Source organism: Gopherus flavomarginatus, chromosome 1, assembly GCF_025201925.1.
Source record: "Gopherus flavomarginatus isolate rGopFla2 chromosome 1, rGopFla2.mat.asm, whole genome shotgun sequence".
NCBI lineage: Eukaryota > Metazoa > Chordata > Testudines > Testudinidae > Gopherus > Gopherus flavomarginatus.
In genome coordinates this window covers 6686374-6714102 of record NC_066617.1, presented here as the reverse complement: position 1 = coordinate 6714102, position 27729 = coordinate 6686374, and the positions used below count along the sequence as shown (strand labels likewise).

Here is a 27729-nt window from a genome sequence, read left to right as displayed (position 1 = left end):
CATATTGAGAAAGTAGGGCAATCAGCTAGTTATCTTAGATGCCTGTACACAAACGCAAGAAGCCTGGGAAACAAGCAGGAAGAACTGGAAGTCCTAGCACAGTCAAGGAATCATGATGTGATTGGAAAAACAGAGACTTGGTGGGGTAACTCACACGACTGGAGCACTGTCATGGATGGGTATAAACTGTTCAGGAAGGACAGACGGGGGAGTAAAGGTGAAGGAGTTGCACTGTATATAAGAAAGCAATATGACTGCTCAGAGCTCCAGGATGAAACTGAAGAAAAGCCTGTTGAGAGTCTTTGGGTTAAGTTTAGCAGCGAGAGCAACAAAGGTGATGTCGTCGTGGGCGTTTGCTATAGACCACCAGACCAGGAGGATGAGGTAGATGAGGCTTTCTTTGGACAACTAACAGCAGTTTCCAGATCACAGGTGCTGGTTCTCATGGAAGACTTCAATCCCCCTGACATCTGCTGGGAGAACAATACACTGGTGCACAAACAATCCAGGAAGTTTTTGGAGAGTGTTGGGGACAACTTCCTGGTGCAAGTGCTGGAGGAACCAACTAGGGACCATGCTCCTATTGACCTGCTGCTCACAAACAGGGAAGAATTGGTACGGGAAGTAGCAGTGGGTGGCAACCTGGGCAGCAGTGACCATGAGATGGTCGAGTTCAGGATCCTAACAAAAGGAAGAAAGGAGAGCAGCAGAATATGGACTTCAGAAAAGCAGACTTTGACTCCCTCAGGGAACTGATGGGCAGGATCCCCTGAGAGGCTAATAGAGGGGGAAAGGAGTCCAGGAGAGCTGGCTGAATTTTAAAGAAGCCTTATTAAGGACATAGGAACAAAACCATCGCAATGTGCAGAAAGAATAATATATATAGCAAGCGACCAGCTTGGCTTAACGGAGAAATGTTCAGCGAGCTTAAACACAAAAAGGAAACTTACAAGAAGTGGAAACTTGGTCAGAACACTAGGGAGGAGTATAAAAATATTGCTTGAGCATGCCAGGGTGGAATCAGGAAGGCCAAAGCACAACTGGAGTTGCAGCTAACAAGGGAGCTGAAAGGTAACAAGAAGGGTTTCCACAGGTATGTTAGCAACAAGGCAGTGGTCAGGGAAACGGAGACCCTTACTGAATGGGGGAGGCAACCTAGTGGCCGATGATGTGAAAAAAGCTGAAGTACTCAATGCTTTTTTTACATTGGTCTTCACAGACAAGGGCAGCTCCCAGACTGCTGCACTGGGCAGCACAGTATGGGGAGGAGGTGAGCAGCCCTCAGTGGCGAAAGAATAGGTTAAGGACTATTAGAAAAGTTGGATGTTCAGAAGTCCATGGGGCCGGATACAATGCATCCAAGGGTGCTGAGGGAGTTGGCTGATGTGATTGCAGAGCCACGGGTCATTATCTTTGAAAATTCATCGGGCTCGGGGGAGGTCCCAGATGATTGGAAAAATGCAAATATAGTGCCCATCTTTAAAAAAGGGAAGGAGGAGGATCCGGGGAACTACAGACCGGTCAGCCTCACCTCAATCCCTGGAAAAATCATGAAGCAGGTCTTCAAGGAATCCATTTTGAATCACTTGGAGGAGAGGAAGGTGATCAGGAACAGTCAACACGGATTCACCAAGGGCAAGTCATGCCTGACCAACCTGATTGCCTTCTATGATGGGATAACTGTCTCTGTGGATATGGGGAAAGCGGTGGACAGTATATATCTTGACTTTAGCAAAGCTTTTGATACAGTCTCCTACAGTATTCTTGCCAGCAAGTTAAAGTAGTATGGATTGGATGAATGGATTATAAGGTGGATAGAAAGCTGGCTAGATCGTTGGGCTCAACGGCTGGATGTTTAGATGGCAGCCAGTATCAAGTGGAGTGCCCAGGGGTTGGTCCTTGGGCTGGGTGTGTTCAACATCTTCATTAATGATCAGGATGATGGAATGGATTGCACCTGCAGCAAGTTTGCAGATGACACTAAGATGGGGGAGAGGTAGATACGCTGGAGGGTAGGGATAGAGTCCAGAGTGACTTAGACAAATTGGAGGATTGGACCAAAAGAAATCTGATGAGGTTCACCAAGGACAAGTGCAGAGTCCTGCACTTAGGACAGAAGAATCCCATGCATTGCTATAGGCTGGGGACCAACTGGCTAAGCAGCAGTTCTGCAGAAAAGGACCTGGGGATTACTGTGGACGAGAAGCTGGATATGGGTCAACAGTGTGCCGTTGTTGCTGTCAAGGTTTCTTTTCCCAGTTTGAACTTTAGAGTACAAAAAGTGGGGACCTGCATGAACACTTCTAAGCATAATTACTAGCTTAGATCTGGTAACCTGCCACCAGCCAGAATTTAGTGTCTGACACATTTTCTGTTCCCCCAAAACCTTCCCTGGGGAACATAGATCCAAACCCCTTGGATCTTAAAACAAGGAGAAATTAACCATCCCCTCATCTTTCCCCCCAGACTTTCCCCTCCCTGGGTTGCCTTGAGAGGCTTCACACAGATCCAAACTCCTTGGATCTTAAAACAAGGAGGAATTAACCATCCCCCCCACTTTCCCCCCACCAATCCCTGGTGAGTTCAGACCCAGTCCCTTGGATCTTAAAACAATGAAAAATCAATCAGGTTCTTAAAAAGAAAGCTTTTAATTAAAGAAAGAAAAGGTAAAAATTATCTCTGTAAAATCAGGATGGAAAATGCTTACAGGGTACTTAGATTTATATAGCCTAGAGGGACTCCCTGCCCCCTAGCCTGAGATTCAAAGTTACAGCAAACAGAGGTAAAAATCCTTCCAGCAAAAGACACATTTACAAGTTAAGAAAACAAACATAAGGCTAATCTGCCTTGCCTGGCTATACTTACAATTTTGAAACATGAAAGACTGATTCAGAAAGATTTGGAGAGCCTGGGTGTACGTCTGGTCCCTCTTAGTCCCAAGAGTGAACAACGAACAAAACAAAAAGCACAAACAAAGACTTCCCTCCACCAAGATTTGAAAGTATCTTGTCCCCCTATTGGTCCTCTGGTCAGGTGTCAGTCAGGTTTACTGAGCTTCTTAACCCTTTATAGGTAAAAGAGACATTAACCCTTAACCACTGTTTATGACAGTTGCCAAGAAGGCTAATGGCATACTGGGCTGCATTAGTAGGAGCATTGCCAGCAGATCGAGGGAAGTGATTATTCCCCTCTACTCAGCACTGGTGAGGAGACATCTGGAGTGTTGCATCCAGTTTTGGGCCCCCCACTACAGAAAGGATGTGAACAAATTGGAGAGAGTCCAGCAGAGGGCAACAAAAATTATTAGGGGGCTGGAGCACATGACTTATGAGGAGAGGCTGAGGGAACTGGGATTATTTAGTCTGCAGAAGAGAAGAGTGAGAGGGGATTTGATAGCAGCCTTCAACTACCTGAAGGGGGGTTCCAAAGAGGATGGAACTCGGTTGTTCTGAGTGGCGGCATATGACAGAACGAGAAGCAATGGTCTCGAGTTGCAGTGCGGGAGGTCTAGGTTGGATATTAGGAAAAAATATTTCACTAGGAGGGTGGTGAAGCACTGGAATGGTTACCTAGAGAGGTGGTGGAATCTCTATCCATAAAGGTTTTTAAGGCTTGGCTTGACAGAGTCCTGGCTGGGATGATTTAGCTGGGGTTGGACTAGATGACCTCCTGAGGTCTCTTCCAACCCCAATCATCTATGATTCTATGGGTCAGACCAATGGCCCATCTAACTCAGTATCCTGTCTCTGACAGTGACCAGTACCAGAGCTTCAGGAGAAGTGTACAGAACAGGGCAATTTAGAGAGATCCACTTGTCTTCCCTTCCTGGTTTCTGGCAGTCAGAGGTTTAGGTTTGCCCCGAGCATGGAGTTACATCCCTAACTATTGTGGCTAATAGCCACTGACGAACCTATCCTCCATGAACTTTAGTTCTTTTCTGAACCCAGTTATATTTTTGGCCATCACCACATCCCATGGCAACGAGTTCCATAGGTTAGTTGTAGGTTGTATAAAAAAGTATTCCCTCTTGTTTGTATTAAACCTGCTGCCTATTCATTTCACGGCGTGGGCCCTGGGTTTTGTATTGTGGGAAAAGGATAAACACCACTTGCTTATTCACTTTTTCCACTCCATTCATGATTTTATAAACCACTATCATATCCCCCCTTAACCATCTCTTTTCTAAGATGAACAGCCCTAATCTTTTTAGTCTCTCCTCATATGGACGCCATTCCATACTGTGGGCCATCTTTGTTGCCCTTCTTTGAACCAGTTCCAGTTCCACTCTATCCTTTTTCAGATGGGCCACCAGAGCTGAACACAGTGTTCAAGGTGTAGGTGTGCTATGGATTTATATAGTGCCGTTATGATACTTTTCTGTCATATTTTTTACCCCTTTCCTAATAGCTCCTAACACTGACAGCCTTTCTGACTGTTACTGTGTTTTCAGAGAACTGTTCATGATGACTCCAAGATCTCTTTCTTGAGAGATAACAGCTAATCCAGAACACATCTTTATATATGTGTAGTTGGGACTTTCCCCCCCAATGCACATTCTTTTGCATTTATCAATGTTGAATTTCATCTGCCATTTTGTTATCCAGTCACCCACTTTTGTGAGATACCCCTGTAACTCTTAGCAGTAGCTTTGGACTTAATTATCTTGAATAATTCTGTATCATCTGCAAACTTTGCCACTTCACTGTTTACTCCTTTTTCCAGATCATTAATGAGTATGTTGAACAGCACAGATCCCAGTACGCATCCTTGGGGGACCTCCACTGTTTAACCCTTCTCCATTGTGAAAATGGACCATTTATTCCCACCCTTTGTTTCCCTGTCTTTTAACCAGTTACTGATCCATGAGTGGACCTTTCCTCTTATCCCATGACTACTTAGTTTCCTTCAAGAGCTTTGGGTAAGCAATCCTGTCAAAGGCTTTCTGAAAATCCAACTATATCAACTGAATCATCCTTCTCTATATGTTTGTTGACCCCCTCAAAGAATTCTAACAGATTGCTGAGGCATGATTTCCTTTTACAAAAGCTGTGTTGAATATCCCCGAACAAAACTTGTTCATCTATGTGATTTAGGGTATCTCGATTTTGGGAGATCTAAATTTGAGATGCTCTACAGGATCTTAACTGCAAAAACTGCTGAGCTCCCCGTTTCTGAATAGTCAGACCCTAGTGCTAGCCATCCCAAGGCACTTCACAGACACTGGATATGAAAATTGCTCCACTCAGCATGGTTTGAAAGGACTTGCAAACTTTATTCTGTTTTGTGACCTCAAACCTGCCATCACATCATCATGTGTCTCTGGAGGAGTCATCCTGGTCTAATCATGTTAAAAAAAATCAACTCTCTCAAAGATGCACAACAGAGCATAACAGGTCTGCCAACAAGTAGGGAATTTTACATGTGTAAACACCAATGTTGAGGTGCAACGGGGCATCTTATGGATGGAGCATGAGTATGAAGGGGGAAGCCCCAGAGACCAACCTGTAAATTATAATTAATATAATGAGGCTTTAGTCTTGACTCTTCCATGGAACATTAGCCAAACACAACAGCAAACAAAAATGTTACATCTTCCTCCAACAAACTGCAAGGGTCCCAAGGAGATTACAGCAGCATTGCAGCCACCGTAGTTAAACAGTTCTGCCCCCCCGACCCTCCCTCAACAGCTATGCACATCAAACTACCTATGTGGATGTCACCTGTGTTATCTGCCATTCAGCTGCCAAATGTTTCCTAAAACTCATAGTGATTAACCCTTTGCACCATCCTGGTTCATCTTGTTCTACTTCAATGTGCTCCCTTCAGCTCATTCATAACAACCACACAAGTGGATTTCTCTAAGAGCTCAAAGACTGAATAGGGACTGATCCGGTACCTTACGCTCTGCATCACTAACATAGCATGGGCCAGGATTCCAAAGAACCACGCATACAAGGCTTGACCCTTTTCTTGATTAATTTTAACTTAGTTAACGTTAATGGGAGCTGCTGGCTACTCGGTATTGTGAAAAATCAGGCTGTGTATTTGTTGATAAATGTGGACTGAGAAGACTAACTTTAGACGCCCATTTTTCAAGTTCTGGCCTTTGTCTTTTCCTCCACTCTCTTGTTGAGAGCGGATGCTTGTTGTGTGTATTGAGATTAAGTTGCTCTTTTACACATTTACCTTCTGCTACAATCGGCCAACTTCTACCTTTTCTGGCCTGGGATTAACATGATCTAAAGCCAAAAATACCCCTTCTTTGAGGTAGAAGCTAGAGCTCAGGAGGAGAAGAGCTGAAGATTTTTTTGGCTTTATTTTTCTATATTTTCTAGCCTTTTTACTCTTCTTTTGCCTTCTTGGGAGGGGAACAATGATCACTTGGGGCTTCCAATCACAGAGATATGGCAGAGAGGGAGCCCTGAGCCCCTTTTGTCCAATATGAAATCGGAAAAGATGCTTGAGGCGTATATCCAGGAAAGAGCTCAGATCTTCCTCTTGGGAAGAGAGTCAGCAAGGATTCCTTGCCAAGTGACTATTACCCACTGGAGAACCCAGGAGATAGCCTTGGAGCTTTTGCAATGTAGGATGGATCGGGCAGGGAGATTTTTGGACTTACCCCTACAGAATCCTTGGCTGGAGAGGATGAGCCAGCCCACTGAGTCTCAAGTACTGAAGAGGACTGACCTGTCCCCGTGGAAGTATCTCCTGCAGAGTCTCTGTTTTTTTGTTTTCCTTTGGTTTTTTTGAGGGACGGGGGGGAATGCAGAGGCCCCAGCAAGCCATCCAAATATGCGGTCCTTTGCCATGGCCAAGCACAGATCCACAAGCTGGGAGCAATTGTGGATTGTGGCAAAATACCCCTTCTGTGGCTCCTGAGAGCATCTGTTCATGGGTGGAGCAGGTTGTAGCCCTGGGCATGCTCTGCCAAGCTATGTGGAAGAGTCTACTCACCACAGACACTCCCTCGTGGCTGGGCATGATGCAGGGGCTCTTCTCCTTCGGTGCCCCCTCCCTGCGCTGATCTGCCTCTTCCTGTGACTTGGCTCTTCGGCCAGGTCAGTAACAGTCCCACCCTTTCTGGCATGCCAGTGGTTCAGCCCAACTTCAGGCTTTTTGGGCTGCCAGCCCTTGGCCCCAAGTTCATCATGCCCCCTGCCCCAGTAGAGGAACACAGGCCCACCCTCTACCCTGGGTTGCAGCCTCCGGGGCTCTGTATAAAGCAGAGAAGGTCTGTTCAGACCCCCTGCAGTATATTTGGGCTGCTTCCTACTGTAGCCCATGGCTGGGCTTTTCTAACAGTTTCTGGCCTGGCTTATTCTTCTGTTGGTCCCAAAACAAAGGGCAGCCCAAACTAGTTATGAGAGACAAAAAGGCCCTGTACCAGGCCTACCTGTCCCAAGGAGGCTCTAGTTAGGTTCCAGCCCCAGCCAGGCCTTCCTTCCTTCACAGGGCTAGCTCAGAAGGTCTATTCCCTCTCCCTGTCAGCCATCACTGAGCTGCCTTTTTCCTCTCTCCTGCCTCCAGGCTTGACACCTTGTACAGGTGCATTGAGTGGGGCTGTCTGGGGCCAGAGGCTCTGATTATCCCCTTTCTGGTCACTGTGGTCTGTATACTTCATCACAAGCTGGGACTGCAAATTCCTTCAGTTAATACTCTCAGATGGTGTAAGTAACATCAGGAAGCACTTTAAAAAGGTGTTTTTATCTTAACAATATTCCTGTATTCTGAAATGCTGAGCCTTTACCTTCCTCTTCTGTCATTTTGGCCTTGTTCTGATGTATCTGTAAAAACCTTATGTTCTTCTTACTTGATAAAAAAAGAGGGGCTAGGAGAGGAGACAAAGAAGCAATCGGTTTTTTCCATGGGAAACCAATTTCAAATCCTCAGTTTATGACCCTGTCGGCTAAGTTACCTATTCCTCCCTCCCTCACCTCCATAGGATGCGGAGGATGAATCTGGAGCTGAATAAGGAGACTCAGATCAGCTTGAGTTAGACGCAAAGTGTGCGCATACTCTGTGTACGTTTTCCTCATGTGGCTCTGCTCCTGTGTAACTCATTCCCTACCTAAGATGCTAATTTGGGGCCTCTCTCAAGCAGGGACCGCAAGTCTGCTAAAACCTGGCCAATTTTTGTGCAAGAGAGAGATGTGGCAAATGGAGACTAGGAGACCAAACACAGAATCACAGACTTTAAGGTCAGAAAGGACCATTATGATAATCTAGTCTGACCTCCTGCACAACGCAGTCCACAGAATCTCACCCACCCACTCCTATATCAAATCTATGTCTGAGCCATTGAAGTCCTCAAATCATGGTTTAAAGACTTCAAGGTGCAGAGAATCTTCCAGCAAGTGACCCGTGCCCCATGCTGCTCATTTCCACTTGTGATCTAAACAACATTTGAAAAAACGGTAACCCACCTTTTAGTAACTGTTGTTCTTCGAGATGTGTTGTTCATGTCCATTCAAAGTAGGTGACTCACAAGCCTAACTTTAGGAGGTGGGATCGGAGATCACTGCTGACTGTAGAACTGCACGCCCGAAGGCTGCGTCATCCCTCGCCTGGTGCATGATGGCATAGTGAGATGAGAATGTGTGGATGGAGGACCACGTGGCCGCTCTACAAATCTCCTGAATCGGAACCTGAGCCAGGAATGCCGCCGAGGAGGCCTGTGCCCTAGTGGAGTGGGCCGTGACCGGAGAGACAGGGATCTTAGCTATGCGGTAGCATTCCCGGATGCAGGTCGTGATCCACGAAGAGATTCGCTGAGAGGAGACGGGGAGCTCCTTCATCCTTTCTGCCACTGTGACGAAGAGTTGAGTTGAGCATCTGAACGGCTTGGTATGCTCTATGTAAAAAGCCAAGGCCCTGTGGACATCCAGGGAGTGTAGCCTCCGCTCTTTGCTGGAGGAGTGTGGTTTTGGATAAAACACCGGGAGAAAGATATCTTGGCCCATGTGGAACTGCGAAACGACCTTGGATAGGAAAGCCGGATGAGGTCTAAGTTGGACCTTGTCCTTGTAGAAGACTGTGTATGGGGGCTCTGACGTTAACACTCGAAGCTCCGACACCCGTCGGGCTGAGGTGATCGCCACCAGGAAGGCAGTCTTATACGATAGGTACAGCAGGGAGCACGAAGCCAGAGGCTCAAAGGAAGGCCCCGAGAGGGCGGAGAGGACCAGGTTCAGGTGCAAAGCAGGGGTCGGCTGACGCACATGCAGGAAAAGCCTGTCCATACCCTTGAGGAAAAGCCCAACCAGTGGGTTCGCAAACACTGAGGCACCCCCCTCTCCCGGATGAAAGGCGGATATGGCCGCCAAGTGTACGCGAATGGAGGAAAGGGAGAGGCCCAGTTGTCTTAGGTGAAGCAAATAGTCAAGGACAGTGGGAATTGGTACCCCCAGAGGGTCGTGACCCGCTGACCCAACCATACGGAGAAGCGCTGCCATTTAACCAGGCAGGTGGCCCTAGTGGATGGTTTCCTGCTACCTAGCAGCACCTGCCTGACCTGCTGGGAACACTGCAACTCCACCGGGTTCAGCCATGGTGCATCTAGGCTGTGAGGTGAAGGGACTCAAGGTTCAGACAGTGGAGGGAGCCCAGGTCCTGCGTGATCAGGTCCAGGAGGAGGGGCAGCATCAGGGGAGCCTGAACTGACATGTGCAGGAGCGACGTGTACCAATGCTGGCGTGGCCACGCCGGAGCTATCAGGATTACCCTGGTGTGATCCCTGCGAATCTTTAAAAGCACCCTGTGTATCAGGGGGATCAGAGGGAAGGCATAGAGCAGACCGCCCTCCCACGTCTGCAGGAAGGCGTCTGACAGAGACCTCCGACTGCAGCCCAGGAGGGAGCAAAACCGTCAGCACTTCCTGTTTTCCCTTGAAGCAAACAGGTCTAACCAGGGAAAGTCCCAGAGCTGAAAAATTGAGCGCACCACATCCCATCGGAGGGACCACTCGTGACCCTGGACCGAGCGGCTGAGAGTGTCTGCCAAACCGTTCTGCTCCCCCGGAAGACAGAACGCCGTCAGGTGAGTGGCATTGTGAACGCAGAAATCCCACAGCACGAGGGCTTCCCTGTAGAGGGGAGATGAGCGTGCACCCCCGTTTGTTGATATAAAAAACTGCCGCTGAGTTGTCCGAAAGGACTGAAACGCACCTGCCGGCCAGGTGAGACCAGAAGGTCAAACATGCCAGGCGGACCGCTCTCAGCTCCGATAATTGATATGCAACTCGAGGTCCTCCAGTGACCACAAGCCCTGCATCTTGAGGCATCCCAGGTGTGCTCCCCAACCTCGATTCGAGGGGTCTGTAACCAGGGAGAGGGAGGGCTGCGGGGCAGCAAAGGGAACACCCCTGAAGACTTCCCGCAGGTCGAGCCACCACCGTAGCGAGCTCAGCACCAAGCGGAGAACGGACACCACTGAGTTCAGGGGGTCCCTGACCAGGCGATAAACTGTCACCAACCAGGACTGCAGCGGGCAAAGCCGGAGTCTGGTATGGACCACCACATAGGTGCACGCCGCCATGTGGCCCAACAGCCGGAGGCAAACTCACGTCGTGGTAACCGGGGTGCGGTGCAGTCTGAGGATGAGCTCGGAAATTGCACGGAACCTGGACTCCTGCATGTAAGTTTTGGCGTGGGTGGAGTCCAGAACCGCTCCTGTGAACTCTATTCGTTGCGTCGGAGACAGGGTGGATTTGGCTTCGTTCAGAAGGAGGCCAAGATTGAGAAAGGTCCGCCTGATGAACAACACGTGGGTCTCTATCTGCTCCTTGGAGCGGCCCTTTATGAGCCATTCGTCCAGGTAGGGGAATACCTGGATGCCCCGCCTGCGCAGGAAGGCGCCACTACCGCCATGCACTTCGGGAAGACCCTGGAAGCAGCTGACAGGCCGAACGGGGGCATCGTGAACTGCAGATGGACGTCGGCCACGATGAATCTGAGGTACCGACGGTGTCGGGGGATTACGGCAATGTGGAAATAGACGTCCTTTAAGTCAAGGGCAGCATACCAATCTCCTGGATCCAGGAAGGGGATAATCGAGGACAGGGAGACCATGCAGAACTTGAGTTTTCGCACAAACTTGTTCTGCCACCGCAAGTCTAGGATGGGTCTCAGGCCCCCTTTCGCCTTCGGTATTAGGAAATATCGGGAGTAGAAGCCTTTGCCCCTGAGCTCCCGCGGGACTTCCTCCACTGCCCCTGCCTCCATGAGGGACTTCACTTCTTGAATTAGAAGTTGCTCGTGAGAAGGGTCCCTGAAGAGGAACAGGGAGCGGGGTTGGTGGGGTGGAAGGGAGGAGAACTGGATAGAATATCCCCTCTCTACTGTGTGGAGCACCCATTTGTCCGACGTAATTTGGGACCAGGCATGGTAGAAGTGGGACAGACGTGACCCAAAGGTAGGGGTGGAAGGATCCAGAGTCTCTATCGGTAGGTTGTCCTCGACTGTACCATCAAATAGGGGTCTAGGCCCAGATGGTGGTCTGGACTGGCTAGACACCTGGCCAGAGGGGTGGCGCTGGTGACACCTCCTGCCATTTCTGCCCGCCTGCGCCCCAGCTCCTGGTGAGTCTGTGGTTGGTATAGGCGAGGGGCCGCCTGCGGCCTAAATTGTCTGCGCTGGGTCGCGGGGGTATGCAAGCCCAGTGAGCGAAGCGTGGCCCTCGAGTCCTTTAAGCTATGGAGACGTTTGTCTGTTTTCTCTGAAAACAGCATCTGTCCTTCGAAGTGGAGGTCTTGAATCATCTGCTGGACCTCACAGAGCAGGCCCGAGACCTGGAGCCAGGCTCCCCGCCGCATGATCAGCCCTGTGGCCAGGGTGTGCGAGGCTGAGTCCGCCGCATCTAAGGCGGCCTGGAGGGAGGCTCGAGAGATCAGCTTGCCCTCCTCCACTAGGACAGAAAACTCTGATCTCGAGTCCTGGGGAAGGAGCTCCGCAAACTTCGACATGGCCGAACACGTGTTGTGGCCATATAGGGTTACTATTACCTGTTGATTGGCAATGCGGAGTTGGAGACCCCCCATAGAGTACACCTTCCTCCAAAGAGCTCAAGTCTTTTTGTGTCCCTGCTCTTTGGTGTTGACTCTTGAAACCCCTGACACTCCCGCTGGTTAGCCGCGTCTACTATCAGGGAGTCAGGGGGAAGGTGGGTGTACAGGTGTTTGTGCCCTTTAGAGGGGACGAAGTAGCGCCGCTCCGTCCTCTTGGCAGTAGGGGCCAATGAGGTTGGTGTTTGCCATAGGGTGAGGGACGTATCCGCTATCGTCTTTATCAGCAGGAGGGCCACCCTGGATGGCCCTGAGGGGGACAGGATGTCCACTACAGGGTCCACGTCCACCTTGATCTCCTCCGCTTGGATTGCGAGGCTTTGAGCTGCTCGCCGAAGCAATTGTTGGAGGATTCGAGTGTCCTCTAGGGCCGGTGCTGCAGCTGTGCCCGAGACTGCCTCGTCCGGGGACGACGATGAGATTACATGGAATGGCCCTTCCTCCGGTGCATGCAGCCCCTCAGGGTCCTGCGGCACACGGTATTGAGGTTGCGGTGCCGGTTCTGAGTCTAAATGTGGCACTGCGGCCGGTACCAGGGTCGCCAGTGAGCGACTTGGTGTATCATGCAGTGCCGGCGGAGCCCGAACTGGAGCCGCTGCTGGTGTCGCTGCCCAATTAGGGGGTGCTGAACCTGACAATGGCACACCCCTGCCTGGCGATAGTGCCGGTGGGGGAGGCAGCTGCGCTGGGGCCATCGACGTCAACGACACCGAAGCCGACTGTGATCGAGGGCCAAACGCCTGGCCTACCGACTGATGGTAGGCCCAGGGAGTCCAAAACGGCCACTGCAAGGGCGGCTGCCATTGTTGCTGCCACTGCGGGTAACATTGGTGGCTCACCCCTGAAACCGATCTCCTGCTCCGCGACCAGCTGGAGCAATAGGAGTCTGCCTCTGAATCTGAGGTCTCTAAGTAGGAGGACCTGGAGGGAGCAGTGCCCGGTGCCGAAGGAGAACGGTGCGGAGGTAGCAGGGAGCCTCTCCTCCGGTCCGGTGCCGCCTTCACAGTGCGGTGGGGGGAGGGAGGTGACAGCATGGCCAGCTTGCCTCTAGACTGTACTGGTGGACGGACCACAGTAGGCAACTCCCTACGATGTGGGGATGCCGGTCCCGGTAGGCCCATTAGGTCTGAGGCCGCCTCGAACACCTCCGGCATCGACGGGGGGCGTATGTCTCCACTGAGGTCTGGGGAGTTAGGCTGGTCCGGACTCGACTGCCCTCTCTGTGGTGCGGGAGTCGACAGAACCGCGGAGGGCTGTAGTCCAGCCTGTCCGCTTACACCTGCGGACGGCGTCGGCCTCAGATCCTGGTGGGGTGACCGATCCCTCACCGGCTTCTTTCTCTTGGCGGGCACCGGCGAAGGTGAGCGGTGCCGCACTGAGGCTGACTTCCTATGACCCGACTCTGTCCGGTGCCAGGTTTTCGACGACTTGGGCTGGGCCCTAAGTCCTGATGTCGATGCCAGGGCACTCCGCACCGAGGACGACGTGCTGGGCCTTGCCTCGGCTGGCTCTAGGTTTAAGGGTGGTTGCAGGGCCGCCTCCATCAGGAGGACTCTAAGTCTTTGAGCCCTGTCCTTAAGAGTTCGCGGGCGGAAGCCTCTACAGATAGAGCACCAGTCCTTTTGGTGACTCTCTCCGAGGCATCTCAAACACGCAGAGTGCGGGTCACTCTTGGGCATGAGTTTCCCGCAGTCCTTGCAGAGTTTGAACCCGGGGGACCCGGGCATGCCCCAGTGAGCGACGAAGACTCTGGGGGGGGGGACCCCCAACTATGAAAAACTATATACAAAGATCTAACTAACTATAATATGACTGAATACATGGACTAAATATTAAGGATAGGACACTGCCAACTTGCTACGAAAGAGAAGTTCCAGCTAGCCGTCACCGGCGGTAAGAAGGAACTGAGGGGGTGGAGGGTCGGCGGGCCCCTTTATAGGGCGCCGTGATGGCGCCACTCCAGGGGGCGCCCAGGCCGACCCTACGGACGCTGCTAAGGGAAAATCTTCCGGCTGGCGTGCACGCGGCGCGCACACACCTACTTTGAATGGCCATGAACAACCACTCGAAGAAGAACCTAGGACTCCAAAAGTCTAGTGGACTAACCCACCTTTCTACTAAGCTCCCTTGATCAGCTGGCTTTACAGAATAGAAGAGGGAAAACCTGATAAGATTAGCCATCTGTATCATGGTCAATTCAAATATACAGGAAACCTAGTCAAAAATACTAAGAAAGAAAGAATCATGACATCTAACTTTTACTAAAGTTAGAAACTTGAAGCTTTGTTTTCTTTTAATGAAATATAAACAGCAGTGGAGGATATTTTAGGTAGCTGGCTAAAAGGTGTTATGAGGACAAAGCTTTCTAGATATTAGAGATGGGAAACACCTAATCAGCCGCAGCGGAGATTCCTCTGTGGTCCCCAAACAGAGGATGCATCAGCTATTAACCTGGTATGTTTGATCTTAGTCAAATGGCCAAGGTACCATATTATAGTTTTTAAAACTTCTGAATAGTTAGTCTCATTATGTTTTACCATAAATATTTTAAAATCACCCCTTCCCTGAAAACTATGTTAATTACAGTGCAGACTTCTACATTCTCTATTAATTTCTAGTGGTTTTCAGGGCAATTGCTCTGGAATACTATGAAATTTCTATTGAAATCTATTAGTTTAATCTGTATTAAAGTCTACAGGGCTTTTCCATAAAGTAAAGATTATATCTAAGCTGAGTGTAGTTTTACATTTAAAATATCCTTTAGGATCCCATATTCTCTAGAGGGCCTTTGTATAATGGCAGCTGCAAGTTCTGAAGTGTGAAGGGAGAACCGCACCTGAAAGTGATGCTCTGTTATTTTGATTTTTAAGGACAAAATCTATTTTAAAATATACATAACAGTAATTTAAAGTCACAAAGGCATTTTAAAATGTATTTAAATTCAATTTATTTAAAACAATTAAAAAAATACTTAACAGTTATCTCACACTCCAGTTATCTCTCACACACACAATTGCATTTCTCAAATAGTTTGAGAAGAGAAGAGAAGGCACCCACACTTGGGGGGCTACTGTCTTGGTCACCTATCCCTCATGGATCACGACGACTGTTAGCGAAATATATGCCATGAGTGTTTATGTATCAAACAGAGAAGTGTGTGTGTATGTACATAGTTGCAATCCATCTGTGATAGACCAGTGAACTCCAGTGCAAGTGAGTGGACGCACACCCACTGGAGTTCACTGGTCTGTCACAGGTCAAACGGGATGATCTCTAGGGGACTCTGTTTTTTCTACAATGCCCTCACTGTAGTTCCTCGGCACTGATGAGTTGGTGGCAGTTTACGTTTGGAGGGGGGAGGGGGAGGCTTTTCTTTGTATAACTATTGTGTTTTACGCATTATGCACATGCTCTCTAAGATGTCGAATCAGACATCTTACAAATTAAAATATCACACATACACCCCTCTTGCCCTCACCACAAGTGCTGCTACTTGAGTATATTAGTGAAATAGTATTTTGGGCCCAATCCTGTCACACTCATTCCTTTCTTGGGTAGTAATCCCATCAACTTCCACAGGCGTTTAGCCTCAAGGAGTATAGCTGGATCGGGCCCTCAATGTATTAGCATGTGCATATCTACCCCACACCCAGGATTGTTACACTAGTATGTATCTGTGAATTTGACTGCACGTATGCAAATTTAACACACCCACGGGTACATTTACATCTGAATTCTACTACTCTTCACTCACAGAAGTGAGAGAAAAAGATAGACAGACAGACGTGTCCCTCTTTGCGCTAAGAAATACCACGTGATCAGAATGCCTACAGAAACAAGCAATAGCGTCAACCAGCAGCTTTATCCCAACATCCCAAACTACCACCACAAACATTAACTCACCTGTGGGATTTTCTGTTAGCCTCCACTTGCAACCTGAACAGTCTGCTGCTAGGAAGCCTGACAATAAAATGCAAGTATAAAATGCTGAACAAAGGGCAAAAATATCGCAGGGGGATGGTATTACCAGAATAGCCCATGTACGGACAAGAAATATGCCCTCTTCACTCCACTTGTGAAGGACAACAACTGAACAGAAGTCATTCTTGCCCTTCATGGAATTAAAAGCCATATTCAGTGTCCACATATGGAGTATCACCAAAATATTAGATACGCTAGACTATATATTTCTAACTATATTTTACATTACATAAACAGTTTAGGGGCAGGAAGTGTGCAATTATTACTGATCATCCCAGGTATTAATACTCCCTTTAGCAGATCATTAGTGCAAAACTTTTCACCAGAAAGGAGATTTCATGCTAATATTTAGATCAGTGACATAATCAGACCACAGGAAACCTAACAGGCAGGGGCTGCTGCATGTTCCTAACAGCCGTGGTCCCCATCTGTTAATGATCTCCCCTCCACTCCCAGGGAAAGTGTGTGTGTGAGGTGAAAACGAAACAAAACACAAAACAAAACAAAACCACACAGACACACGACCAAAGATGGATGCCAAACTGGGACTTTACACATCCCAGAGCACTAGGTCAGAGAGTTCCTAAAATCCAGGTTCTCTCCCCATCTCACACAACAGTCACTTAAAAAAAAAAAAAGATAAACTAGTCTGAAATTATATTTTTGGGTTACAACAGACTTAAATCTAAATGTGTTTCAAAAGTCAGGGTACACTTCACACACTAGGATCACATATGAACACCAACATTAACACACACTGTCGAGCACTTAATACGTGAAAGTACAAAGCAACTATTGTTCAGGGAGTAGAGTAATATGTAACCAGATATTCTCTGGGTTCATCTAAACGATGCCTTTCCGAGCATTTCACTGGCTTGTTCAGTAGTGAACTGCTAACACACAGAGCTACATTCATGGCTGACAAACAGGACAAGATATGCAGGTTCTTTTCTTCACTCATTTTTGTGTGTGTTAGGAATGAAGTAAATCTGTCTTCATCAGTGCAATAAGCTCATGTCAACTGTTCCTTATGATAAAACACTGGGTAAGTGAGTGCCTATGACTGCTTTTACTTAGAACCCCATTTTGGTGTGGTTTCTTAGGCCAATCCAATGGTATATGATTTCAAAGGCAGAAGAGGGATGCTGTAAAATTGCTATCATGAGGTTCTGTATTAATCCTCACTCAATAGCTATGAGATCAAATAAGGTTTTCCTGCCTGTACTGCAAATTTGGTGTGGAATCCAAAAGTGCAGCTGGGGCCTGACTCTTCGGTCCCCCCTCCGCAATAAAGGACAATTTTGTCTGTGGAACATGAAGGTGAGTGAGATAACATCTTTTACCTCACCAACCTTGTCTCTCTAACATCCTGGGACCGACACAGCCACAACACCACTGCATACAACTGTGGAGCATGCAGCAGCCTAGAATCTAGAATCACTCTCATGGAATTCTACCAGCTCCGTGGGTGCCTTCACTCAGGAACAAGTGTGTTCTTTGGAGTTAGCTAACTGGAGTCAACTAACATGAAGTAAAATCCTAGTGAAGGCGTGATATATAAATGGCTTTGTCTTCACTAGGACTTCGCTTCATGTTAGTTAACTAACTCGAGTTAAGAACACACTTTTTTCCTTGTGAAGACAGTCACTGAGAGAGTCCAAGCTTCCTCTCTTTTCTCCTCCAAAGTAACACCTAACCCTAACGCCTACACCCCCTGCCTCCCTTCCAATAAAACATTCCTGCTACAATGACCACACTCTGCTCTTTGTTCTGTTCTGTGCTGGATTGTCACAGGCTAATCTTTCACTGCCTGTAGACTGTACATTTTTAGGGCTGGAACCTGTTAACTGTTTGGCACACATCACCCACTGTACATGTCCTGTACACCTTCAGCACTGTAAGCAATAAATCAGAGTAAACACATGACTCAAAGCCATAGTAGGTGTAGCATAAGGGACAATTTTTACAGTCAACATTTTTAAAAAGCATTTTTTTGCATTGCATCTTTGTTGTGTAGCTGGTGAGGGCTATTTCTTTCTGGTATGCTACTGCCTCTGGCTGATTACTGCTATTTAACTCTGCACATCTGTTGATAAAAACGGTTTACAGGCTGGGACTGGTGACTAAAACGTACAACATTTGTGTGTCATAAGCCATACACAACAGGTTTTACTGAGTGTGGTTAGCTAGTATGGTATTGAGATTCTTGGGCGCATGTGCTCCTCAAGTGGGATCCACACAGACAAATACTCAAAGAAGAATTAAGCAGCCCCTTCCATAACAGGCCTGTTTGTTCTCTACCTCACGGCAGTGGTTCTGAACCATGGCTCCACAGATGTCTTCCAATGGGTACTCAGCTCATCTAGATCAGTGTTTCTCAACCAGGAGGCTTCAACCACTGGCGGGGAGGGCAGTGCGGGACAGGTTTAGGGGTGTCGCAAGTGCAGGGCTGGCATTAGGGGTGGCAAGCAGGGCCCCACAAAGCTAAGTTACATGCTTCAGCTCTGGGCGGGGGACTTGGGCTTCAGACAAGGCTCACAAGTGAAAAAGAGGCGCAAGTATCACACTAACATGTAAGTACAGTATTTATATTCCAATTGATTTATTTTATAATTATATAGTAAAAAGTAGAAACTCAGCACTTTTTTCAGTACTAGTGTGCTGTGACTCTTTTGTATTTTTATGTCTGATTCTGTAAGCAAGTAGTTTTTAAGTGAGGTGAAACTTGGGGTATGCAAAACCACTCCTGAAAGGGGTACAGTAGTCTGCAAAGGTTGAGAACCACTGCCTTAAGGGACAACAGAACAGGTTAAAAATTCTGATTGATACATGAACGGAAAGAAGTAACTCCCAGTTTGAAGAAATAATTCTGTTGTAAATATTGATAGGTAACATTTTCAAAAGCTTCTTAGAAGCCCAAGTTCCATTTTCAAAAGTGAGATAGCACATGCAAAATCCTAATTCTTATAAACTTTCATTTAGACTTCCCAAGTGCTGTCAGATTCGAAATGGGACTTAAGGGGCTTTTGAAATTCTTACCTGAGAATCTCAGTACACATGCATTTTTTAAGATGACACATTGTGATTTAAAAGCTATCAGTGGGTTAAATTCATTGAGGATGTAACTGGACAGCTCCATTGACTCGTTGACTCCAGTGACTTCAATGGAGTTGAACCAGAGCTTAGACAAAACAGTCTACAACAAGATCACTGCCAATCTGGCTTGACCTATACTGAAATAAACACCCATGATTTCAGAGGTTAAGGGGCAACAGAGCCATGAATACAGCTGCAATTAAATATATACATTTACATTCTAAAGTACAATGAACACACAGTTTTGTGCACATCAATCGGCATCTGCTAGAGCTTGAAAATACACAGAATTTGTTTTAGCAGGGGAGAAATTGGACATCTCAGGGGAATAGGAAATAAGAGCCTTTCACTGACAGGTCTCCTGTTCAAATCTGTCCTAGCCAGTCGTGACAGATGGTCATTTCTGAAGGCTGTTCAGTAACTTATGAACTGAGGGACTGTCTTAGTCAGTTTCCTAGTGGACAACTTGTCCATGTCACAAACACATGCTGTTGGCATTTTTTGGCAGATCCAGTGGAGAAGCAAAAGATTATAGAGGCAGGTAACAACTACTCTCTACCTGATAAAAGGAGCTTCTGCCAGAAGAGGGTTGAATCACATCAATGGGATCGTATCTAGGAAAATCATGCTGCAGCTGCCGTGTAACACCTATTCTCAGAGTCTCAGCAACTGAAGATTAGACAACTTAGTTCATGATTACCTCCTGCACTTTGTTCCTTGTAAGCAGGATCCTATGAATATTTACTAAGCTTCCCCTGGAAGATGCTTTGAGTTTGATGACTTAAATCACCAGGGGAGGTAGAGATGAGGAAACTAAAGGATCCTCAGAACTCCAAGACCAAGAGGATCCACACTCATCCTCTCCTTGAAAAGGAAGAGAAAATGACTGATCTATAGACCAGCTATGGGAATAGTAAATGGTGCCATGATTAATTCTGAACAAGTTCCAAGCTAATGTCCTTTCTCTGGGTCTCCCAGTGTGTCTGTGCTTTAGCCTGGGAGCTCTTGGAGCAAGGACTTTCTATCAGCACAGGGCACACTGTCAGCACCTAATTGGTGCAAAATCCAAGATGCTGTGTGTACAGCTGTTATTTCGTAGAACATTCTAGTCTAGGAATAGCAGCTAGTGAGTAGCCTCCCTGGCAGAGAGGGCTATTTGAGAGTCCACAGAAGAGTTATGTAGGATAGGAAGTTACTTCAAGAGTTATTTTTGCCCAGGAATAAAGGAAGCCAAAGGAGTCCATTCTCAGTGGGGTGAGGATGGAGTCAAATTCAGATCTAGGCTTCCCCCCTCCCCCCCACTTTACTGGAAAAGATCCAGGGGAAACAACCTCAGGAGCAATCACTTTTTGCATCTTGTAATTTATTTTGCAGCTTGACACTGACTCAGAACCCCTTGCGCCCTCTCCACTATGAGAGATAAAGGGCTGCATAGTGACATCTGGAACTGCTCCAAACACACTGCCCTCCTGATGGACTTGCGGAGCCAAGTAATTAGCACCCCTGTGCCATTTTGAAGTCTTATTTCCTGTCCAAGAGCGTAGCACGCGCAGCAGCCTGAGCCCCGGGGGGAAGACAGGCTCTGGGAAGGGGTTTGATTGGCTGTGTCGTGCAGCCACGGATAGAATGCATAAAGGTGGGTGTGCTGCAGTAGAAGCCGCCGCCCCAAGTCTTGTGTTCTCATGTCCAAGTCTGCAGTGCAGAAAAATAGGCCAATTCCTCTTGCAATCTTCCTACACAGCTGTTTACTGCCTGCGGATTACTGCAGTCACATGAGCTGCTTTACAGCAAAGCCAAGCTGTCTTCATGAGCTGAGAAGGTCACTGGGAAGACACCGGGCTCAAGAGAGAAACCTGCTGCCCTCCACAGGGCAGCTGAGGGCATGATTTGCTGCCAAAGGCAACAAGGGGCAGCAACATGAACATTCCCCTCCTGGTCACAGGGCAAGAGAAAAATGGCTTCACATTCAAGCCTGTCATTATGACCCACCCAATGACAGCAGAGAGCAGGTATTGGCCACCGATGTCAGTCTCACCCCATTCATTTGCTGGGCTGCAATCTGGGGTGGGGGTGGGGGTGGGGGAGGAGCACAAGAGGATGGATTACCAGGAAGTGACAGAATGGTCAAGTTGGAATTTGCCTGAGGCTATTTCCAATTTGCATTTAGGATTTGAAAAATCCTATCAGATGACTGCTCCATAAGGTCTGGGTACTCTATCTCCAGCAGAGGCCGGTACTGAATGATTCAGACAAAGGCCACACACTGTGGTAACTAGCCATGCTGTACACTGGGGTGGCAGAACATTCCTTCCTGACCCCTGTCATGATCTGCTGGCACCTTGAGGCACGAGCACTGATTACTCCTTTCTTGGCACGAGTAGCTAGAAATGTTATCCAGCCCCTTTTCAAAGCCAGCAATGGCGCTTGACTCTTTAGGAAATTGTAGGGTGACCAGATGTCTGGTTTTTAAAGGGACAGTCCCATTTTTTGGGACTTTTTCTTATATAGACACCTATTACCCCCTACCCCCGTCCCATTTTTTCACAGTTGCTATCTGGTCACCCTAGGAAATAGCAACCAAAGGATGAAAGTGATACGTTTTATAAAAGCAGAAGCACAAACGTCTTGTGTGACCGGCTCATAAAATTAATTCCAAACACAGGCTGCCTTCACCACTATGCCATGCACAGAGTTTTAGGGCCCCACCTCTAACCCTTACTCACTGGAGTACTTCCATTGACTACAGTGAGATAGCTCACACTGAGATCGGGCTCTTAGTTAAGTCCTAGGGGCACAAGGTTTTTAAATCAGTCTGTGTGGCAAAGATCTGATGAAGGCTACACTGACTGGGTCTGACTCCACTGTGAAGGAACTTCAATTAACATACATGTCAAGGCTATTCCTCTCTTAAAGGGACAGATGTACAAACACGCTTCAGTGCTTGAAATTAAATTAAACAAATGTATTTGGGAAAGCCCCTGTTTGCAGCTTAATTTACAAGGAATTTCTTCTGCCTGCAGGGGAAGTTTATGGGAGGAACCGTCTCACTTCGTAAGATGCCTTATATAGTTACAACAGCTTGCTGGGATTTGAGCCAGCTTCCCATTTGGATCAAATTGCATCGCTCTCCCACTGACATCCATTAAGAAAGAGCTCAAAGCTGCCCTCAGGTTAGACTATGTTTCTTCTACCAAAAAAACCCCCCTTAACATTTTCTAATGGACTTTTCACTCTTTTCCTAAAAACAGAGGATGCCCAAACTTTGTCCAGCTAATAGCCATGTGGGCAGCCTGCCAGGACTCTGAGAGCCAGGGCCTATTTGCATCAAAAATTTCAGAGTGCAACCAGCCTCATCAGTAACATAGAGGCGCAGAGCACAGAGGTGGTAGAGCCCCTCCTGATCGGAACCGATTGAGGGTAACCACAGGCTGCACCACGGTTATACCTCGGCATCACTTCAGTCAACCCTGCCTTCAAGGGGAGAGTATGGGTAGAAAAATGACAATGCAGCCAAGGGTGTACAAGGCCCAGAAGAAGGCCCCCAACATGAAAAGAAAATCTGCTTCTCCCAGGAATGAGGTCAGCCACCACGGAGCCTGAAACTGCACCAAAAGGAGCAGCAGCAGGTGCTACTTCACTCTCCTCTATGCAGGACCCAGACACCAGAGGATCAGCAGGGATCAGAGAGCACAAGAATCCACATCTCCCTCTTGTGGGCTGGAACTCCCTTAGATACCGCACCAGCTGTCTGTTCATGGAGGCAGCTTGGCTGGGCCCCTGAACAAGGGAGGGGGCTACTGCAGCACTTGTTCAAGGCTGCCTGATGAGTGACGACAAAGGACGGTGGGCAAGGAACTTCGGACAGTGAGAGTGGTGGAGAAGACTGAGTGAAGGGGCACGTGTTTGCATGGTGGCTGCTATCAGAATGAAAGCTCTTTGGGGGCAGGGACTGTGTCTTCCTACATGTTTGGGGAGCCCTGAGCACATTTTGGGCATTGAAACAAGCAACAAATATATGTTTGTAATCATATTTGGCATTAGAGTCAGGAACAGTGCCCTCTCTTTCCTAAAAGCACGCAGAGCAGAGAGAGCTTGGCTGGAATTTAAGGGGCAGCTTTGGGGCTGATCTTGTTCTACTGCCACGGTTAGACAAATCCTGCTCTGAACTTGTGAGCCAAGCAAAATGACTCTGGATGCCATTGTTATGGGAGAGGGAGGGAATGCCCCACTGGCTGCTTTGCTGACTATAACTATGTTTACAACAAGGCACAGTGCAGCCCAAGCACTGCAAAGCAAATTGCCCTTCGTTATTTAATTAGTGCAGCTCATTGGGATGACACCATCCAGCTCCACCATTGTAGGGAAGCAGCAGTACGACCCCTTCTACATCGCTGAGCACTTACAGCTCCCTTGTGGTCACAATTGCCTGAAAATGGACCCATGCAGTCCTGGGACTGGGATGCTCTACTGAGGGACTTTTTTTTTTTTTTTTAAACATTTGTCCATCTAGCTGTGTGTGTCCACACGAGACCACTTGGCAAGAAATGCCAACTCAACCATCTATCATTCCCCACCCCCAAATAAGGTTGCTCCCTCATCATCACTCCTCCTCAGGCAAAAGTCAGAGACTGACTAGTCAAAGTTGCCTAAGTGTGTTAGGCACCCAAATCCCATTGTAATTCAACAGGATTTGGACACGTAGCTCTTTCAAGCAACCTGGAAAAATCACAGCGCTAGTGACACTGGGTGTATCGTCACTAGGAAGAAAGGAGTTGCACTGAGGAGCCAGAACTCTTTCTAGCGTGATCACACAGAAATGGTGGTTACATTTAGGGTGTGGGAAGCAGAATGGCTTTTAAATCTCCCGGCAGAAATGAAATCCACAAGCTGCGATTTTTAAGATACACATAAAGCTAGGGGCCCAAGTAGATGCCGACATCTCGTTGATATCAGTGCACTCTCTTCCAGCTCAGAGCAAAGGGGAACATATTGCAGTGATGATGAACGAGGCGGGCTGCTGTCTATTTCTTTAAATGTAATGTTAATGCCTTGTAATCAGCTTGAATTTTTAAACAGACCCAGCCTGCCTGTCCATTTCCCCTAATTCATGACACGTGGAAGGTAAATGGCCCTGTGCTTAAACCAAGGCAGCATCAGCTGTGACAGCTGGAGGGACTAAGTCTCAACTGTCTGATAATAGGAGTGGATGTCAAAACTCTTTGCGGTGGCGGGGGGGAGGAACAGGGAGGGCAAGGGAGAAGGGAGGTAGGGGAGATGCTACAAGATCATCAGGGAGTTGGGAAGCAATGTTTTCAAACAAGGTATATAGTTCACTGTACTGATGGGAAAGTCTGAAAGGGGACACACGAGGTGGGGGCAGGCAGGGTAGCCTCCCCAGATTTGCTGCTTGGCTTGTACTAAGCATGCTCACTGAGCATGCTCAGTAACACTACTGAAGCCGGCTGCCCTCACTCCACTCCCCACTATTGGCAGGGCATGGGTCACCCCAAAGATACTAGAGATGCTCCAAGCAGCGTTCAAGCTGAAAAGGGGCTTGGTGGGGCCTTCCAATTGCTGACAGTTCACCCTCCTCTCTAGAAACTTGTAAACCATCGATGGCTCACAGGGATGCCTGAGAAGCAAGAGGTGTGTGTCTTTAAAATGTACCAGACTGCACCCAATAGATAATTAAACACAAATCCAAGCAAGAGATGACCACAGATGTCCCTACAGGGCCAATCCCTCTCTCCTTGCAAATGACTTGATTCAAACACAGGTTGCAGAGATAAAAAAGGCAGCCTGAGAATTCAAGGGAGCTGCTGGGGCAGAGTCATTTGTGTGACAGAAGCACCCAAACTGGCAGATGACACTCCTCACTCCCACCAAGCTGATGATAGTGGAAAGAAGAAAATGGAAGCAGGTGTATCAGCTGCACTTTGCATTTATAAAGAGCCTTTCATCCAAGGATCTCAAAGCACAGCACAGTCCATTAAGACAACAGTCCCCCAAGCGGGTATTACACCCAGAGTAAAATGAGGCACCCAAAGGGTAAGCGACTTGCCCAGTGTCATACAGCAGGAGACCTAGGAATGGAACCTATGTTTCTAGCTCCAGTCCCTGCTCTAACCACTAGACAAAACCTCCCTGTCTGTTGTAATCAAGGCCTTAGGAAAAGCTTGCTTAGAGCATGCGGGCCTGCCACATGCCCATGCTTGTTCTTGGGGGACCAAGGTATTTGGATTAAAGGAGAAAGGAGGTATCCAGGGCAGTACACGGTAGAGTTCTCGGCAAGACTGTTTTAGCCCCAGTTGATGGGCAGACACATATTAATGGCAGCAGCCATCTCATCACCAGTCCTATCCTGTCAAAGCAAAGGAGGGCAGCCCAGTGCCAAATCGCCAGCCTATGCTGGGGGTACAATCAGCGCTGGCAAAGATTAATGCCCAACAGCAAGTTGGGGCAGTGACAAGAACATGCAATCCAGCATCTTGGGTTTTAAAGTGGCAGTGTTTGCCTTGCAAAGGGGAGCAAACATGGTTCTGTGCTAGCAGGGCCCAGCAACACAGACAGTGCCAGTGGAATAGGGATCCCAGCCACTGAGCCAGTTCTCAGGCAATGCTTCCCACCCTCAGACCAGAGCATCAAAAGGCCCAGTCGTAGCTAATCTTTCACTGAAATGCTGGGAGTCAGTGCAGCAGAGGAAGCAGACAGCACTGAGCTATTTGCTGCATGTGATCAGAAGACTGCAATTCCTTCATCATGCTAGAAGCGACTTCCTGTCTACCTTGTGGTTTCTCCTGGTTTTGGATGCCAGCGGGGAAGGAGTGCAGGCATAGAGTGAGCGAGCATATGCAGAAAGTAGCCAATGCAAATCTTTGCCAGTCACCTGACACAGAAAATGCTGGCCCCTCCCTTCGTCTGGTCCATTCAGAAGGCATCTGCTACGATCATCTTCCGTGCCACTTCTTCAGACCATGTTTGAATCCCCCTGCCTCAATGCATTAATTCAAACTACTACTTCTCAGACCCTACAAGAACTCTGCCTCTCTCTTTTGTCCACATATCTGTAATTAGGCCATTCCCCCGCTGCGCTCAACACCCCATTTGGGCAATTTTCCGGGAAATTAAGACTTTCAAGGAAAATATATTTTTAAAGGTAGTTTGGTGTTTACACCAGATTAATGTGCAAGTTTCCCTTCGGTTTTTATTGTACCACCACAATAACCAGATAACCATGGGCCACCACAATAACCAGATCATCAATGCTCTGCACCTCCCTGCCCCTGAGGCACTCAAAGGCAAACACAGGTAGTTTCTCATTCTTCAAGTTTGTTGTACGTATTAGTTCCTTGATCTTTATTTTCATTCTCTAGTCTTTGGGTGATGCACACAATGGGCCCCAGGCTCCTTTCCCTGACACACTTTGAATTGTAACAGTTTGTACAGAGCCTGACAGGACCCTAACTGTCCCCACATGTCTGGAGGGCCACCTGCTGCACTGACGCTCTCTTGGATCTCATCCGCACAGCCCTTTACGTGGTGGCAGAAACAGGTTTCCACCTGGTGGCTGTTGCTTAGTTTGATCTTGCCCCGGAAGTACAGATCCCTCAAGCAAGCAGAGGAAATTTGCTGCATTCCATCTGATTTTATATCTCAATCACATCGCTAATTGCCCTCATGTGGTGGTATAAAGCTGCAAGTGCCCGCCCCTTTGAAATGAGAAATAACCATCTAAATGCCTGTTTACCCTATGCTAACTTGTGAGGCATGCTTCTGTACAGAGGCCTATTTCCTTTGTTTGAAAAAGCACAGGGCTTGATAATCCCCCTTTACTCACGTCAAACAGGCCTAATGCTCTCTCCCTGCTTTCATCACAGCCTGATAATCCTGCCTCACCCTCGCCTGTAAGCCTGTCTCACTTCGGTCATGCTGAAAATTGTTATTGAGAAATTTACATCTCTTTGGCAGGCTCATCTTCATGCCCATCTGCACCCAGGACAGAAAACCAGCAGACAAATTAGCATGATTAGCTGTCCTTCTAGCCACACAGATGCCTAGACTGGAAAAGCGAAGTGTCTACACGTCAGAACTGAGGGGCACCAGCTAAGCTATAAGTGGAATGGAAGAGCAGGGGATGCTACCAGTCAGGATTGAGGTGCATCAGCAGAGATCTTTTGGGGGTTGGAGATGCACACTGGCTGCACCCAGCTCAAGTCACTGTAATTAGTTCCCCAGTTTGCCCTCAGCTGTTTCGCTCTAAGATCAGTGCAGGCTTCCTTCCTGACAGCCCCAACTCCTTCTCCTGCTCTCAAACTCATGTGTTTTTTAACTCACGCTCTGTAGTTGGGAATCCCTACAAGTTAACTCATACAACCCTTCCTCTTCTTCCAGACTGCTGAAAAAGCCATTTATTCTGCAAAGCCTTCCAGCTGTAATGACCACTGGCCACTCTGTGTTGGTAAAATGTTATATAATGGACTCACTGATGCTATTAGACTAAGCTCTGTGGGGCAGGGATTCTGGTCTGCTTTTGGAATATTATACCTCCTGGCCAAGGCGGTGTACAGTTATGGCCCTCTTTAAAGAATATGCAG

General features: G+C 47.9%; 1 protein-coding gene across 5 annotated transcripts in view; it reads right to left on the bottom strand.

Moving 5' to 3' along the window:
- Positions 1-27729, bottom strand: part of NRF1 (nuclear respiratory factor 1) — a 126703-nt gene that overhangs the window by 9419 nt on the left and 89555 nt on the right. For 3 of the 5 annotated variants that reach the window (XM_050936886.1, XM_050936889.1, XM_050936890.1), the window contains exons 11-12: positions 15962-16018; positions 7748-7828 (exon numbers count right to left, since the gene is read on the bottom strand). The exons of 1 other annotated variant lie outside the window; for it this stretch is intronic. In XM_050936886.1, coding sequence (XP_050792843.1) covers positions 7748-7828; positions 15962-16018 — 138 coding nt within the window. The remainder of the gene's footprint in view (positions 1-7747; positions 7829-15961; positions 16019-27729) is intronic. One more of the 5 variants, XM_050936887.1, reaches the window with a different exon arrangement.